The 17,615-nt window shown below is 47.1% G+C and overlaps 1 protein-coding gene across 1 annotated transcript; it reads right to left on the reverse strand.

Moving 5' to 3' along the window:
* Positions 1-456: 456 nt before the first annotated feature.
* On the reverse strand, positions 457-10,736 carry LOC149866611 (C-type lectin domain family 4 member D-like). The gene is made up of 6 exons (XM_090041145.1): positions 10,499-10,736; positions 9,292-9,390; positions 3,148-3,237; positions 1,476-1,627; positions 1,095-1,222; positions 457-768 (listed from the first exon to the last, which is right to left on the reverse strand). The coding sequence occupies exons 1-6, from the start codon at positions 10,521-10,523 to the stop codon at positions 615-617; spliced, it is 648 nt and encodes a 215-aa protein (XP_089897271.1). The 5' UTR covers positions 10,524-10,736; the 3' UTR covers positions 457-614.
* Between the last annotated feature and the right edge of the window lie 6,879 nt (positions 10,737-17,615).

Raw genomic sequence — 17,615 nt, forward strand, 5'->3', positions numbered from 1 at the left:
TTTTCTGACATCCCACCCCACTGCCCCCAACTTAGAGCCCACAGTGGTTGCCCCATATGCCTTACTGAAGTTATGCCACTGGAGGGAAGAAGAGAAGAGAGGGCAATGGAGCTGCTGCATTCTCCTTGCCACATAGCAGAAGGAGCATTAGGAGGAGTGGCAACCAGGCAGAAGCCTATGGGCCAAATGTTATCCCTTCACGGACTGCATGTAGCCCATGGGCTCCAAGTTAGATAGCTCTGATTTAAGTGATTCACATGGATCAGGTGTCAGGTGCCAGGCAGAGAGTTTTGCTGCTCTCCTTCCCACAGGGCTGCACCTTTCTCACCTTTCCCCTATGGAGATGTCATGTAAGCAAAGCTGCCTGTGACAAGCAGAGCCTGCTGCAATTCTCCACTTCCAGCATTTTCCACATTTTATGTTCTTCTGCAAAAAGAACTTTATTGAGGAGCTCAGAGCACTTCCTGCAGGAACTTTCCTGCTGCCCTCCCTGAGTATGTCCCATCCAGCTGTGAAGGCTCTTCTCAACCCCTATACCAGACATCCCTGAGAGATGCCCGTAGTACAGGACAGGCTGTCTCTGGGCTCCCATCCTGCATGGGAGGGGTCTCTCTTCACATAAAGGCTGCTGCAGCTTCACAAATTCGATTCAAAGGAATGGAACAAGAAACATCATTCCAGTTTTGCTTCGGCTCTACCCTTGAATTCACCTGGAATACAGTGCACTTCTCCGTCTCAGGACTACTGGGCTCCCCGGGTCTCCAGAACCTGCAAGACAGGAGCCCCAGGATCAGAAGCTCACCGCAAGGAGGTTCACTAGGGAACAAGCTGTGAGTGATGAGGATGGAGGGAGAGGGATGACTGCAGCCTGCAACTCACCCAGAGCTCCCCCAGCTCCCTCAGGGCTGCTCCCGGATATGGACTGCTCACCGTCCCTCAACTGACCTGCTCCTTCATGGGGATTTTAGTCCAGGAGGGGAAAGTGTTTTACACTTCCTCTCTCACACACATGCCCAAATGCACCTATTATACCATATGCTGTGGGATTAACATGGGGAAGGATGTAAGCACTGCCCCTCCACGGTGATACTCACGCTGCAGTCTGGTTATAGGGGGTCTGATCCACCCAGCGCCACTGGGCTTCCACCTCCTGGGCAGACAGACCAATGAAGTAACCTCTCCTGTCCGAATAAATGTCTTTTGTCCACCTGAGCAGGAAGTCCTGGATAAAATATGAAAGCGAATATTGCTGTCACCAAGTGCAGGGGCTGAGCAGACAGCAGGAGGCAGCATCCCTGCAGGGTGGGAGCTCTGGGGTGGTGCTGGCATCTGGGGAAGAGCAGAGCAGACTGAAGATGGAGACATAATTCCCCACTCGGATACAGAACAGGCCTGAGTGCGAGGAGGTCCCACCCAGGCTGGCTGTGAGCTCCCAGGGGAGATCCCCATCCCTCCCCCCAACACAAACGAGATACCTGCTCAGCCTGTGTGTTGATCACCACCAGGTGGGAGCCCATCCCTGTGCAGTTCTTCTCACTGTCATCCCAGGACATGCTATCGCTGGCAGAGTAGTAGCAGTTGGCTTGAAAGCGCTTCCAGCTCACGGGGCAGCATGTCCAGGTCCGCGCTGGGAGGAGGGAGAATGCAAAATACAGTAATATTCCTTGTAGTGTAGGTGGGGAAACCCCTGCTGGGCTGCCTCTTCTTCATCCCTTCGCAACTTGTTTTCTACCACTTATTCTGAACAGCTTGAATATCTCCTGCCTCTACACCATTGTCTAGACTGGCAGAAAGGATGTGTTGTTCAAAGCTGTTCTCTAACGCAGGCAGAAATCCAAACCAGGTTAACACAGGTTAGTTAATGTGCTTTCAGATCCTCATCTAGACAAAGCCACAGAGCCTCCGGTAATGTGGTTTCCACCCCTGTCCTTAGGCATGGTGATTTCATATGGTATCTATATTTTTTATACTCATGAGCTGTTGTTTTAATCAATAGCATACACTGATACATTAATAATTATCCGTCTGTCTTCTGTCTATCGAACTCTCCATGCAAGTTCTAAGTTAAGTCTACGTCTGAGGAGTCTTTTAGTTATACTACGTTAAAACCTCATTACAATACCAGGAGTAATGCGTCCTGAAAACACAGGACATTCCATAAATGTCTACAAGGCACATCTTCTTTGCCTGGGCTTGGCTGGGACTGAGTGTCTTCGTTTACTCAGTATCTGGAGCACTTTTTTTGAAAAAGAAATTACAAGCTACTCTGCTAGGTGTTAATAAGTATACAGAAATAAATAATTGTTGATGCCTGAAGTAGCCTCTTAGTTAATATGACAGACAGAAAGACAGACAGACAAGCAAGCTATATGAATTTTGGGTATTCTATTGATACATTAAGCCTGCTACATTGACATGTTGGTACAGATGAAAAGATGGCCAATGTTTTGCCTGTGCTGCTCGTTATTATATTCTTAATTCTTATAGTCCAGGGGTGTCAGACTCATCTGGCCCCATGAGTGGTGTGGGGCTGGTCCACAGGCCAGATCAGACCCATGGATCCCCTGCCTACCTGCCTTTTCTAGCCTATGTGGCAACCTGGCCTGAGTAAGTGCCATGGGCAGCACACGTCCCAGGCACTGCGTGCAGGGCCAGTCCAGTGCACCATGTGGGCCAACTGGCCAAGCACCAGGGGCTGGTTTATAAGACTCTGGCAGGCCAAATCCAGCCCATGGGCTGTATGTTTGACATGCCTGTCATAGTCAATAAACTGACCCTGATCAGTTTGGGCTTCTGAGCATTTCCTTTGACAAAACAGTCAAGAAACAGACTTGTCCACTATCTAATAGGCCAGGGTGTTAGCAAATGTCTCGTTCTCCCCAACTCTTGTCCCCTTTATCCATCTCTCAGCTACAATAATCCTTCTCTATCCTGGTAACTGACAATACAGTGGCACTTTCTTTTCCTTACACCTCACTAAGTGTGCATAAACCTCATCCTGAGCTCACCTTCCCTAGTAAGTCAGTCTCCCCAGCATCCTATAACTGCTGTCAGTCAAGTACTGGGTGTGACTCAGGCCCCCACCCCTAAATGCTGATACTGGGGATAATTCCCCACTTGCCTTCTTTCTTTTACATACTGACTGACCTTTGCTCCCAGGTGTCCCCAGGGCACAGTGCCACTCTGGAAAAGTCTCGGGCAGTTTGTGAGCTTTCAGGCTCTGTTTATGGAGGATAACTGCAAAAGAGGAGGAAAATAGAAGTCTCAGTACAATATTCCTCTTCCCCTTCTCATGTGAGCAACCAAGTTTCTTCATCTTCTTGCAAGAAATGATTCCCACCTCTCGTTCTCCTCTCCGTGACACTCACACCTTTGGCTTTTCATGGTGTTTACAATGTCAGCAAACATCTGTCTTTAGCTCCCTCCTGATTGTGGGGAGAAACAGTATAATTATATACCCATGAATCGCAGTCAAGAAAAGGAAAAGTGTGTGACTCACATGGATTAGTGAAGCTGGTTTTGACTAGACTCTAGTGACAATCTTATTGAACTCAAAAAATTATCTTTTTTTTTTCCAGTACAAAAGATACAACTACAATCATAGGATGAAGATATTATAGACTTTCCTATTCTGGATAAAGATGAACCAATCACTGGACCAAAAACCTGCTAATTACAGTCCCAACCACTCATATCCATGATTCTTTCAAAGGGTTACTACTTTCCCAAAGCCAAGATAAATATCAGCAATACTGATCATAAGGAGCAGTTTAGAAATATCTGAATGGAAGCTGGCCGTTGCTTAAGAAATCGTAGAAAAGTAGGGCTGGAAGGGACCTCCATAGGTCATCTAGTCTAACCTCTGGCCTGAGGGAGTATGATTGCTACCCAAAACATCCTATACGAATCCATATTAGTTGAGGAAAAGGAAAAAGAAAGAGGACACCCTTGTCTAAAAGCCCAACCTGATTTAATGGCAAAATGCCAGCAGATATTAGAAATTAAAAGCGTCATATAGAAAAAAAAGAACAATGCAGAGAAATAGATAGTAATCAATATAAATTAAAAATTGTTAACTACAAAACAATGATAAGGGAAGCTAAAGGTATCAGGAAAATTCTATGGTAGGCAGGGCTCAAGACTACTTTTTCTTAAGTATCTCAGAAACAGATATCCCAGTGACTAGGCCCATAACTAGATGTAGGTAGAAATATTGTTAATAATGATGTAATAAAAGGTAAAAGTGTTCAGTAAAAATATCTGTTCTGTATTTGGAAAGACAGAAGGTAATACTCATTTCACATTAGTACAATGAATGGTTTTCCAGTCTATCTTAAAATCAGCAGGTTCAGATAATTTGTACGTAAGAGTCTTAAAAGAGTTCAATGAGGAGATTGCTGGCTCACTGATATTTTCTTTTAGTAAATATTAGAATCCAAGCACATTTCCAGAAGACTGGAAGAGCACTTATGTTGTTCCAGCAAAAAAACAAAACAAAATCAGATCATTCAAGTAATAATAGGCAGTATGGACAACAATCAACGCCAAATTTTAGAAGAACTAGTCAATCAATTTAAAAAAAAAGGAGTATAGTAATAGCAGCAGAGACAGGTTGAGGAGGAAAGGGGGGAGTCTGGGGAATAATAGACTAACCAGTCTGACTCCAATAGCTAAGGAACTATTAGAGCAAGTAATGCGACAAGCAGCTTGTCAGAAGCTGGCATAGGAATGTGGTGGGCATACCATAATCTGGACTTCAGAGGGCCTTTCATGCCTTTCTCATAACTAAGCTAGTGAAATGTGAGGTAGATAGGATTGCCATTAGGTGACTATATAATAGGATGAACAGAACCATAAAGCAAAGGGTAACTATGTATGAATGAGATCAGTAAGAGGCCCTGAGTAGGACCCACAGGAGGTCCAGAGTAGGATTTTGATTCTAAGTCCAGGTCTGTTTAATGACTAGGATGCAAAGAATAAGAGTATATTGCTAAAACATGTAGATACACAGAACTGGGAAGGGTTACAGGCTCTTTTGATCATAAAATTGGAATTCAAAGGGCTCTTGAACAGGTGGAGTACTGGGCTAGAGAAAACCTCATGAAATTCAACAGAGGGAAACAAAAATCACTAAACTCAAATGTGGATATACAAATGAAGGATGAGGGATAACTGCCTTGGCATCGCACAGCTGAGATGGGTCGGGGTGATGGGGGACAGGTAGGTTTACAAGTAAAACATGATGCTGTTGAGGAGTTCGTGACCCCTTCCTCTGGGGACACTCTCGTTTGAAGTGTCCAGGTTGTTTACAGTAGTAACATACCTCGCCGGCCCTTTGAACTGTGGACCACCCCTCGCCCTGGTTTCTCTGACCTAATCCTCTTTGTTGAAACCCTCCCTGGCCCCTTCCCCTGTTCTGTCCTCTTCCTGACACGCTGTGCATTGTTCCCTCAACCATTGCAGCTACTAGCTTAAAATCCTCCTTTCTCTCCTTCTTTCTTTCCTTCTCCTTTCTCCCATCAAACACATAGCCTGCTATGTTTCTTATCTCTAACACACTCTTTCCTTCCCACCCTGGAGTATACCTGCAGAAATGCTCCTTGATATGGGGAGCACTCTGGTTTACAAAGGCTGATACCAGCAAAGGCACATGCTCTGGTTTATCTACATCAAGACGAACGTATGTCTTGGCTGCCTCACACAAACGGGTAAAGAAGGCATCCGGATGCTCCTCATGTCCCTGTTTGCATGCATGAAATTTTCCCCAATTCACGGGCTTTTTACTTGCTTCATCAAAGCCTGCTAGTAAGTCATTCCGGGCTTCCCTCAGGGATGCCCTTCCCCGGGGCTGTTGTAATCCCAGTTAGGTTCATTAGAAGGCCAAGGATCTCTGTTTGCTGCTGAGGCAACAGCCCTGGCACAGTCTAAAACTTTAGCCCACTCGTCTGGGGTCAGCAGGGTATCCATGAGTTCCTGCATGTCTGACCAAGAAGGGTCATAAGTATGGACTATGCACCGAATAGTCCGTCCTACTTCATCAGGTTTTTCCTGAAAAGAGGGGGTTTGTTGTTGCAAAATGAGGAGGTCCCCTCGGGTGAAAGGCACATGAAGTAGAGTAGGGTGAACCTGGAAGTTGCCCCCGCCATCCACAAACGGGACCGGGTAGGTTCGCAAGGGAGCCTGAACCACCGCATTCGGGTGTTCCTTCCCCTGGCTGGGTGGAAATGCCTCCCCCACAGGACCCCGGCTCCGAGTCCAGACCGAAGAAAAGCCTCTGGAGTCAGGGGGTCCAAAGCTCGGAGCCGGCGCTGACGCCACGGGAGCTGTAGCGCTCTCATCAGGGGGCAGGGGTTGACCGGGGACAGGGAGAGCAGGGTAGAGAGGCTCAGGTCCATCTTCAGACACCACAGAGACTGAAATCGGAGGATCATAAGGAGGTGGAGTGGTAGAGTAAAGAACCGATTTTGGGGCTTTTTCGGCCAATTCAGCCCACAGGTACCAATAATCCATCTGCTGAGGTTTTAAAGCTATTACAAGCCATGTCTGGGTAGTTTTGCTGTGTTTGTAGGAAATGCCACAGCAGGTGCTTGTAATATAACAATAACCTTAGACTCATCCTCTCTCGGATGGCAAGGTAATGGACCTGTACATGTGGGGCATTATTGGCTTTGTGGGAAAATTGCATTTAAGCATTTGCCACGTACCTGGTATGGCACGTGCACCCTGGGCATAGTGATCCTGGACATGGCCCTTCACCCGAACACATTGCTTCAAGGGTGGCACCGAAACCTCCCACATCGGTTCTGACGAGGAACAGGCCTCAACTCTCTTGTTGAGCGACCTACCTCGTTCCATTCCTTTGCTCGATGGTTCATACCTTTGCTAGGTGTTTCTGAACTTGAAAAGGCTCTTGTAAACCTTTCAGCCTCACTGGAAGTATTAGCTAATAACACCACAGATGCCTTAACTCAGCTGCAAACTGAAGTAACTCAAATTTCTCATATTACTTTGCAAAATCGCCTAGCGTTAGACCTACTTCTTGCTAATCAAGGAGGGGTATGTACTTTAGTCAATGATACCTGCTGCACCTATGTAGATGAATCAGGAAAGGTATTGGAGGATATTCATAAGATCCAGAACATGGCTAGTCAATTCCACACCATAACCACAGATAACACCTCTTGGGGTATACAACATGTATGGGCTCTCCTAACATCCTGGTTCCCTGGATTACGATGGGCTCACAAACTCATTGTTATTATTGTTGCTCTTGGATGTTTTTTGATTTTAACCTGTTGTTGTATTCAATGTATTGGAACCCTACTTTCTGTATTATCCACATGTTGTAGATGTACTATGCATAACATAGAAGAATGTGTTGAAATGTCTAAAGCTGAAATATTGGAGTGCCAGAAGTGTTTAGATGCCAAATATAGTAGAAAGTGATCCCGGCCTTTGAAGGGCAGGATCAAAGTGGGGAACTGTAGAAATTTTCTAACAAGATCATAGATAATAGTGTAGGAATCAACTACAAAGCAGACTCAGCATTTCACGAACACAGCCTGATAAGACTCTAGAATGACTAAACCTTAGTCGCCTTAAAGTCTGAAGCAATCAAGGATTAGTTAGCATTTCAAATACAAGCACGTAGCCAAAAACCAGTTTAAACCAATTAAGGGTCTCTCAGACTGACCTGATATCTTGTTTTCTCTCACAGTGGAAAATTCCCACCTGTGTATGCATCTTGTCTCTAAACTATAAAATGCCTCTAACAGTTTTATTCGGGGCCTCTGAGTTCACTCAGGGTGCCCAGCATGCTGAATAAATTTTGAGACAGACAGCGACTCTGTGTCTTTGGGAGTAGCTCCGCAAGGGGTCACAAACTCCTCAACAATGCTACCTTAAAAAAAGCAAAGAATCCAAGCTTGGATTGCATTAACAAAACCAGTGTCTGCAGAACAAGGGAGATGATAGAACCACTCTGCTTAGTGCTGGTTAAGCCTGAGCTGAGCTGCTCTGCTGAGGTTTGGACACTAAATATTGAGAAGGAAATACAGACACTGGAGACAGTCAGAGGTGAGGCAGAAAGATGACAAAGTGGTTGGACAGCAGGCCACACGCATTAAAAGTAAAGGAAGTATGTACATTTAGTTTAGAGAAAAAGAGCTTAAGGGAACACATGAAAGCAGTTTTCAAGATGGAGAAGTGTTGTGATTTTAGACTATAACTAAGCAAATTCAATTCAAAATTCAGGAGAAACGTACACACTGTACGAGCAGTAGGACAGGGAAAGAACCTGCCTCACAAAGCTGAGGAACTGTCTTCCCTGGAGATTTCAGGAAGAGCCCGGGCAGGCATTGGTCTGGGCTGGTTCAGGATTAAGGCACCCTCCATCTCTGCAGGGGATTACTAGATTACAAGATCTGTCAGGCCTCTTCCAAACCCTGGTCTATATTTCTAGTCCTGCACATTGTTCTGATTAATAACAGCACCAAATCGTATTGAACATATACGACATGGGTTAAGAACTGGCTACTTAACGACACTGAAAATGGAACTGCCACGTCAAAGCTGGTCACATACCCTGTGAGTCAGTTTTCCTTGAAGTTCACAAATTAGTTTCTTCTACATTGAGCTATTTTGTTCCCACAAGGAACAGAGCAACCAACCAAACAAAAGCCCTGCTGTCCTCCCCTAGACATTCAAGAGGGGTGGGTTTAATGCTGGGATCTGCTGGAGTTGTTAAGCCATTTTGTGGTTCCACCCTCATTACCTGGTCCTCACTTCCAGCTGGCCCCAGACTCCCAGCCAGATACATTATCCTGACAGCCTGCAGCTGGTTTCCGATGCTCAGAGGGCCACGGACTTTCCTACACCACGGTTTTGGGCAAAAAGGACTATGACAATTGAACGTTATAAATTCCCTGCTGGCCTGCATTCAGAGAAGATGGTGTAAAGGTCCCTCTTTGCCTTCGATCAACAAAAGGCATTTCTTCAGCTCTAGCACAGGGCAGAATGGCACCCTGCAACAGAAAGATGCACAGCTGGACTGGGGGTTGCTGTCCTCCCACTGCTGCTAAACTGACCAGTCACAACCTTAGCCAGGAGCTCTTCTGTCTTCCTAGGATGAGGCATGGGGGAAGAGCAAAGTTGATTAATCTGTAGAGAACATTTCCTGGAGAGGACTGTGTGCAAGGACAGTGATATAATCCCTTCTGTTTATATCTCCCCACTCCATTTTCCTTCAACCCCCACCTCAGTGCAGGTGAATAAACAGCATCCAGCACCCACCAAGGCAGCCACATGTGACACAGGCTTTGAAGATCAGGGCAGGAATCAGAAGAGCCCAGGGGCTCAGCCGGAGACAGCCTCCTCTTTCCTCAGCAGGGACTGAAAAACACAAGGCAACAGCAGGGATCACACTGCCCAGGCCAGGAGAGCGGGAGGCAACTGCCACCAGCCTGTTCCCAGCACCATGTCTGGGGACAGGCTGGGGGTGGAGATTTCTTGGTGACCACAACAGGATTCTGCTACTTGTAATTACAAGATAGGTCAGATGCAAGGCCCAAAGCAACTACTGTACCTCTTGGAGCTTCTATTGCACCTTCCTCTGCCCCCTCTGCCCCCAGTCCTCAGTCTTCTTCTACAGCTTCACCATGTTTCTCTCCTAGTTCCTTTCCCTGCACATCTCCTCTTACTGCCCCTCGTATCTCCATGGCTGGTACGTCCCATTTCTCTCCCTATCCTGCCCCGCTGCATCTTTCTCTCCCCCAGTTCCCTCCTGTCATCATTTCTTTCTACATCTCCCCTTCCCTGCCCTTCAATCCTCCTCTGCTTTCTTGCTTCCCCCCCACTAATTCCTTGTTTTCTACCCTTCCAGCTCACCCTCTCTCCCACTCCCTCTTCTTGCAGCTTTCCTCTCCCTGTGTCTCCATCTTCTCCTGTCCCTCAGTAAAACAAAATTCCAGGTTGATCTGTCAACTAAGGATCATCAAAAGGGCAGCAGGATGAAGAGACCAGAGGGCTGGTAACAAGAGGGCTGTTTCTCTGGTGAGAATTGTACCAGGATCTTTACAACACCAGGAAATGTGCTGATTGGGATATCAATGAGCCAGTCATCTGTGGTGTGGAGGGGATCTTCATGGCTGGCATCACCCATAGGAGCTTGCCTGCATAATGTTACTGAGAAGAGGCAGCCACTCCTCTGTAGGAACTGTTTGTGTGTGTGTCATTCAAGGGAACTGAAGGTCACTGCATCACCCACTAACATTTCATTCCCCCTTCCCCTTTTCTCATGGCCCACTCTGCCCAGCCCCATTTCTCCCTGCTTCCCTGCTCACTGGCACTTTTCCATCGTCTCCAACTACTGTTTCCTGATATCTCAGGTCTTTCTCCTGATCTGACCTTATTCATCACCCCTTGCCCTTTGCCTTCTCCACCTCCTCACCCACCCACTGCCCTCAGAACAGAGGAAAGGATTCCCTAGTGATCAACTCACCTCCAGGGCTCGGTCTCCCCTTCATGCTTATCTTCTAGTCCAGGGGCTCACTGTCCTCTCCAGTGACCCCAGATTTCACATATGCACACACACACACCCACACAAACACCCAGAAACTCCCTCACACACGCCTGGCAACAGGACACAGTTGTCCTTTGGCAGAGAGTTCTACCAGCTGCACTGGTCCAACATGATGAGGGCTGGTGCCTGGTGGGATTGAGTGCTCAGGCTGAGCTGAAGCCTGAAGTCGCCCTGCAGGAAGTGGCTTAGAGGGGAAGTGATATTTCAACAACTCTTGTGTCAGCTTTGTTCCTACTGGACACTTCTTGCCTAAAAATGGAACTAGACAGACCCCAACACCCTCCCCACTCCTTCACAATAAACATGAAATGAAGGAAATAGCAATGGGGAATAGAAATGAGAAAGAGGAACATCCTGCTATCAATCTCGTTCTAAGAATCATGCAGCTTCACAACAGGCAAGGCAACGCCTGTCTCTGCTGAGTTGGGCTTTGATATGAGACAGCAAGAGAGGCAAGTTCAATCAGGATCCAGTATAATTCACTTTGCCCGACTAAGCCCAGTTTATCCTGAATCCTAGTCTGCGTGATCCCGTCCCTACTCTCAGCATTTGACACTCACTGCTGCCCTCTCACCACCACTCAGCCACTGCCTCCCCATCCTTGCTGTTATTCATTTGCACACAATCTCTGTGTCATTCCTGAGGTTCTCAGCAATGTCTGTATGTTGGCGTCCATGTCAACACTATAAAGATTGAACCATACGAGGGTAGAACTATTGCCTGAGAAGCCTCGGAAGGACCAGTGGCACTGGTCAGAGAGAGAGCAGCAGAGGCACCCATCTACTGACCTGATACGTCATCCTAGGATGGGGGCTGCTGCCTACGGCCATAGGTTCCCATGTCTCATAAGGTCCAAAGACTAAGATCCTTCCATCTCCACTGACAAAATCCATTCCCTCTCTTTGATTTGGCTTGATTCAAATATATTTAATTACAATTCTTTTGATGCAGTCTCAACCAAAGCTGACCTTAGGGGTGAGTAAAATGAATGACTGCCCAGGGTGCTGTGGTCAGGGGGGTGCCACACGCACACAGGTGCACACGTGTGAGTAGCCTTCATTCACCGCTCTCTCTCTACCCAACCCAGCCCATCCCCACTCCATCCCCAGCTGGCCCCCATCCCAGGCAAGAGGACTGTTGCTCAGCCAGGCTCCCTTCACCTCTAGGCAGTGCTCTGGAAAAGCCAAGCCAGGCACGTGGAGGCGGGGTAGTGCCTGCTTCAGTCTGCCTGCCATGCTCCCACACAGCAGTAGCAGTGCTTATGTTACACAAATTGCCAATTACTCAAATCACAAGCAAGACCCTATAAAGGGGGATAAGGCACAATGCCATGTTTATTGATTACACAAATTAGACATTGAGGTTCGGACACACCACTCATACAGATGCACACAAATCATCATACACACCATCACACACAAGCATACATAAACACAAAACAATGATTACATTTAGATATTATAGTTACCAGCAGCAGCAGCTCAATAGGAGCACTGGATGGCCAGCCCAGACCTATTGAGAGAGCATGGAGATAGCAGCTAGAGTGGGGTGAACAAATTTTTCTGTGCTCCAAAGAAAGCAGCAGTTGAGAGAAACTCATCCTCCTGGTATTTTCTCAGAGTCCTCTTTTGTAAGGATTGGCATCCTTTGTTCTGCACTTTGGGGGGTTTCCATAGCCAATTTCTGTTTTTTCAGTTGTTTCTCATCCATCTTCTGCTTATCTCAGCCCGAGGTAAATTCAGTCGTAAAAGTTGGTATCTCAGCCTTGAAGTGTCTTTGCTACTCATCTGGCAGGATGTGTGCATTCCTTCTCTTTGTTATCTCCTTTGTACCCTAGGCCTCAAAGAGATTCTTCAGCTATCTATTAATTAGTTTACGTACTGGTAACTTACACATTTGGCACCTTGTTGCTAACAAAAACAGGTAAAACTTTTTTTTTTTCTCTGTGCCAGTCTCTCACCATTCACCCTGTCACATACACTCCTTCATAAAAGGGCATACAGAGTTCATTCACTTACGTCAAGCAAAAGAATACAAAATGGAGTTTTCAAGTTACTTACAGGACAAGACTAACATGGTTACATTTCACTACTATCACACTATGTTAACATCAGCTACATTACTTCAGTTCATGCTACACTTGACCACTCTTCTGTCTGATGTACCATGCCACTCTACCTCCCTGCTGCACTGTACCCCACACCCTGCACCCCTGCTTCTGCCTGCAGTACCACCACCGACTTGGAAAGGCAGTGCCAGGTGGAGGTGCCAGAGAATGATGTTAAATACAAGCTTTCCCAGGGTGCCATTTTCCCTAAAGCCAGCTCTGCTCTCAACTGCATGTGAGGCTTTTATGTATGGAATCTGCAGCCCCTGGCAAAATGGTTCCCTTACTTAGGGGATGTCCACATGTGCAATGCAGTGTCTGTAGTGCCATAAATAATCCCATCTCTAACCAGAGATTCTCTTAAGTTCCCAAAAGCACAGTTTTTACTCATTTTCTTTAGTTCAGTAACATGCTGACGTGTACTTTCTCTTGCTGTTTACCTGCACGTAACAAACATGTCTTTCAAGGGTCTCATTCGTTTTTGGCATGCATTACTGCTCAAATGTGAACACTATTACACTTAACTTCATAATTTGGCCATCTGTGAAGATGAAGGTCTGGAATGGGCAACACTAACAACCCAGTTCAGTACCAAATAGGAGTCTTTTAACTATGTCTCAGCCATGTCCTGGAGCTCCTGTGTTTTCGGGGAGTACCTTGTGCAGCACCAGGAAGTTCTACGTTTCCCTGTGGATCTTCAGGAGGCAATGTTGGTCATCCCACATCCAGAAAATAATGGAACCCCACCTTGGGGGCAGCAAGGAATGACAAATTGTTCCCATGATGCATTGCAGACTGATTTCTCAAAAGGCTGTGCTCAGGATGATACTAACAAGACTGGGACATAACTTTACAGATTTCCACATGTAAACAGGTGGTTAAATAATAACTGGAGATGTGGATGGATGGACATAACAGGGACATGGTTTGGGCCTTGACTCCTGCATCTTCCTCCTGGAAGCTGAATCTCACCTTTCATCTTGCAGTTACAAGGCCAGTCAGACAGGAAGATAACCCTGATATGAGCATGATGCCCCATCTAGGACAAGGACAGTCATTATACTTAGCAGCAGCTGTGAATATATAGCAGGTGGCATTTCCCCTCCACCCTGCTCAGGTGAATGCCCCAGCTCTCTCCTTGCCATTCTCCCCCAAACCCTTTGGCTGAGGGCATAGGCAGATTTAGTGACATCACAGGTTGGACTTGGCCAAAATGGACTTTTTTCCACTTTCAGCATGTTCAACAGCTTTCCCCCCCAAACTAACAGTATTGATGTGTTCAAGCCCCTGAACATGGTATCCTCCTCTCTGATTCTTCCTACATAGCCATAGCCCAGCTGCTGGGGTCCCTAAAGCTCTCCTCCTTATACCTCCTTGGAAGCTTCCCCAGGCAAGGGGTGGACCAAAAGCGGGGCATACAACCAGTGGAAGGGAGGAGCTATCACCAAGGAGGAGTATTCCTCCTCGGCCTGTCAGTATAGGAGGGCTATAAGGAAGGCCAAGGCAGAGGTGGAACTCAGGCTAGCACCCAGAATTAAAGACAACAAAAAGTCCTTTTTCAAGTACATCGGGAGCAAGAAGAGGGCACCAGGCAATGCAGGGCCCCTGCAAGATGCAAACAGTAATCTTGTGGCTATGCCAGATGAGAAAGCTGATATTTTTAACAGTTTCTTTGCCTCTGTTTTCTTAAACAGGAACCAGGACATCCCACCTACCAGAGTTAGGGACAATCTCAGTGATAGCTCTGTCAGGCCTTCAGTCAGTGCAGATGTAGTTAGGGATCTTCTGGAAGGGCTAGACATTTTTAAATCTGCAGATCCAGATGCCCTCCACCCAAGGATGTTGAGGGAGCTGGCAGGGGTCATTGCAGAGCCCGTGGCCTGGCTGTATGAGCATTCGTGGTCATCTGGCCAGGTGCTGGGGGATTGGAAACTGGCTAATGTGGTCCCGATTTTCCAGAAAGGGAGGAAGGAGGACCCAAGTAACTGTAGGCCAGTAAGCGTCACCTCACTTAGGAAGACCTTGGAGAGAATCATCAAGGAGCACATCTGTGAGGGGCCAGCAGGGGAGATCATGCTCAGGGCAATCAGCATGGGTTCATCAAAGGCGGGTCCTGCCTGACCACCCTGATTGCCTTTTATGACCAAGTAACTAAATCTTTGGATGATGGTGTTGCCATGAATGTAGTCTTTCTAGACTTTAAGAAGGCCTTTGACAACTGTCTCTCACCCCATCCTCATCAATAAATTAAGTGACTGTGGCATTGATGCCTACACAGTTAGATGGGTAAAAAATTGGCTGGTGGGGCGCACCCAGAGAGTAGTGGTGGATGGGTTGTAATCAACCTGGCGAGATGTGAGAAGTGGGATATCCCAGGGTTGAGTGTTTAATATCTTCATCAGTGACTTGGACGAGGGGGTTAAAAGCATGCTGTCCAAGTTTGCTGATGACACCAAGATGTGGGGGAAGGTGGACACACTTGAAGGAAGAGAGAGGCTGCAAATAGATTTAGACAGACTACAAAAGTGGGCACATGAGAATAGGATGGGGTTCAACATAGATAAATGCAGGGTGCTGCACCTTGGGAGAAGGAATCCACAGCATACATACAAGCTGGGGAGTTCCCCTCTTGAAAGCACTGAGGAGGAACGGGATCTTGGAGTCATTATTGACTCCAGGATGAACATGAGCAGCCAATGCCAGACCACTGCAGCAAGGCCAGCCATACCTTGTCATGCATCCAAAGATGCATCTCAAGCTGGTCCAGACAGGTGATACTCCCCCTCTATGCGACTTTGGTCAGGCTGCAGTTGGAGTACTATGTCCAGTACTGGGCGCTGCACTCAAGAGGGATGTGACCAGCTTGGAGAGGGTTCAGAGGAGGGCCAATCACTTGGTGAGAGGGCAGCAGGACTGGCCCTACGAGGAGAGACTGAGGGGCCTGAACCTGTTCAGTCTCAGCAAGAGGAGGCTGAGGGGGACCTGGTGGCTGCCTACAAACTTATCAGGGGAGATCAACAGCAAATAGGAAGAGCCCTATTCTCCCCAGCACCACTTGGGGTGATGAGGAACAATGGTAATAAGCTGATGGAGAATTGGTTTAGGTTAGAGATCAGAAGGCAATATTGTACAGTTAGAGTGGCCAAAATCTGGAACCAGCTTCCCAGGGAAGTGGTCCTCGTCCCTACCTTTGGCAAATTCAAGGGGAGGTTGGATGATCACCTGTCTGGGGTCTTGTGAACCCAGCATTCATTTCTGCCTGTGGCAGGGGGTCAGGCTAGAAGATCTGTTCAGGTCTCTCCTGACTCTAGCTACTATGAAATTATGAAACTATGACTCTCCTTGTTCTCACATCTAGGATGAAGCATCTCCCATCAGGTGTGTAAAGAAGGGTACTTGTGCCCAAAATCTTTCAAAGAACATTTTTCCAAATACTCAGTTGGTCTAATATAAGATATCACATCTACCCAAAGAACCTTGTCTGCATATCACCCATCAGTTATTTGTTGGTGAAACTTAACAGATTTAATGAAAAGACAAATGACAGTGCACGTTGTTCCAGGTCTTCCTCCCAGGGGAGGTTGTTCTTCCCTGCACTTAAACAACAGTGCACTTCTCAGAGCTGAGGAAAATCGGTCTCCCGGGTATCCGGAACCTGCAGGAGATGCTCCAGTGTCAGAAGTGTGCTGTTAGGAAGGTCCCAGGGAAAGGAGGAAGGAGGAGTGGGAGAAGTGCAGCCAGTGAGTCAGCTAGAGAGACCACCCCCCTACTTCCCTCTGTGCTATCCCAGGGCACAGATTGGCACATTCTGATCATGTTCCCCCAGTAGATCTGCTCTTTGCTAGACCAAAACAGTCTAGTAAAATTGAGGACAGGGCCTTCATTCCCTGTGTCCTTTCATTACCCTCTTCCAACGGCCCCCCCTCCCCTCCCCACATGCACATGTGCATTACCCCATATATTGCACTGTGGGACTAAGGGAGATGTGGTAACCAAAACCAGTGCCCCTCTCAGTGATTACTCATGCCATACTCTTGGTTCTGTGATGTCTGATGTATCTAATGTCACTCAGTTTCCACTTCCAGGGAACTCAGAAGAGATAGTAAAACTTTCCTATCCCTGCTCTAGCAGTTCCTTTTCTCCAGATGAGCAAGTCCTGGATAAATATAAAATCTAATCTCCCCAGCTGCAGGAGCTGAGCAGACATCATGGGAACGCTGTAGTGAGGTAGCCCTGTTTCAAAGCAGGTGTGCAAAGGGTTGGTTGGGGGAGGCCAACAGGGACAGGGGGCATACTTTAGGAGGAACAGTAAATTCAAAAGCATAAGAAATCACTGGAATGTAATGGAAGAAATTGCAAGATTGGATTGTAAAGCTTGGGTCACGCCCTGCCTAGCAAAGAGAGGATAACTGAGGAGTGACAGGAGCACTCTCTGCTGAGGACACCAGCTTCTGTTCTAGAGCTATGGATGACTCTGAGCCCCAGGATGCTGAACGCATGGGGATCACTGGTCTCGTTCTATGTCCTTTCACAGCCTTGCATGAAGTGAGCAACACACACACACACACGTGCACTAGGGCTGTGTGAAATTTCATTGACCATTTCATTTCGACACTGTTTTGACTCATTTTAAGGTCAAAACAGCAAAATCAAAATGAAACAAAGGCCATTGCAATAGCCTCAAAACAAAACAAGGTTAATCAAAACATTTCAACTATAGCGCTGGGGATAGGAAGTCAGTCCAGCTGGGCTGATTCCCACCCCAGGGCAGTCTAGCAGTTGTGACTCTGCTGTGGCTTAACACATACATGTGACATGAGTTTTGCTTTCAAGATTTTGGGGTGCAGTTTCCCCAAACCCCCTGCACCTACCTCCTTGAAACTTGGCAGGCTTCTGCCCTTAGAAGGAGCTACCATTCCTGCAGGTGCC

The sequence above is a fragment of the Crocodylus siamensis genome, chromosome 4, assembly GCF_052110815.1.
Source record: "Crocodylus siamensis isolate JL-2025a chromosome 4, ASM5211081v1, whole genome shotgun sequence".
NCBI lineage: Eukaryota > Metazoa > Chordata > Crocodylia > Crocodylidae > Crocodylus > Crocodylus siamensis.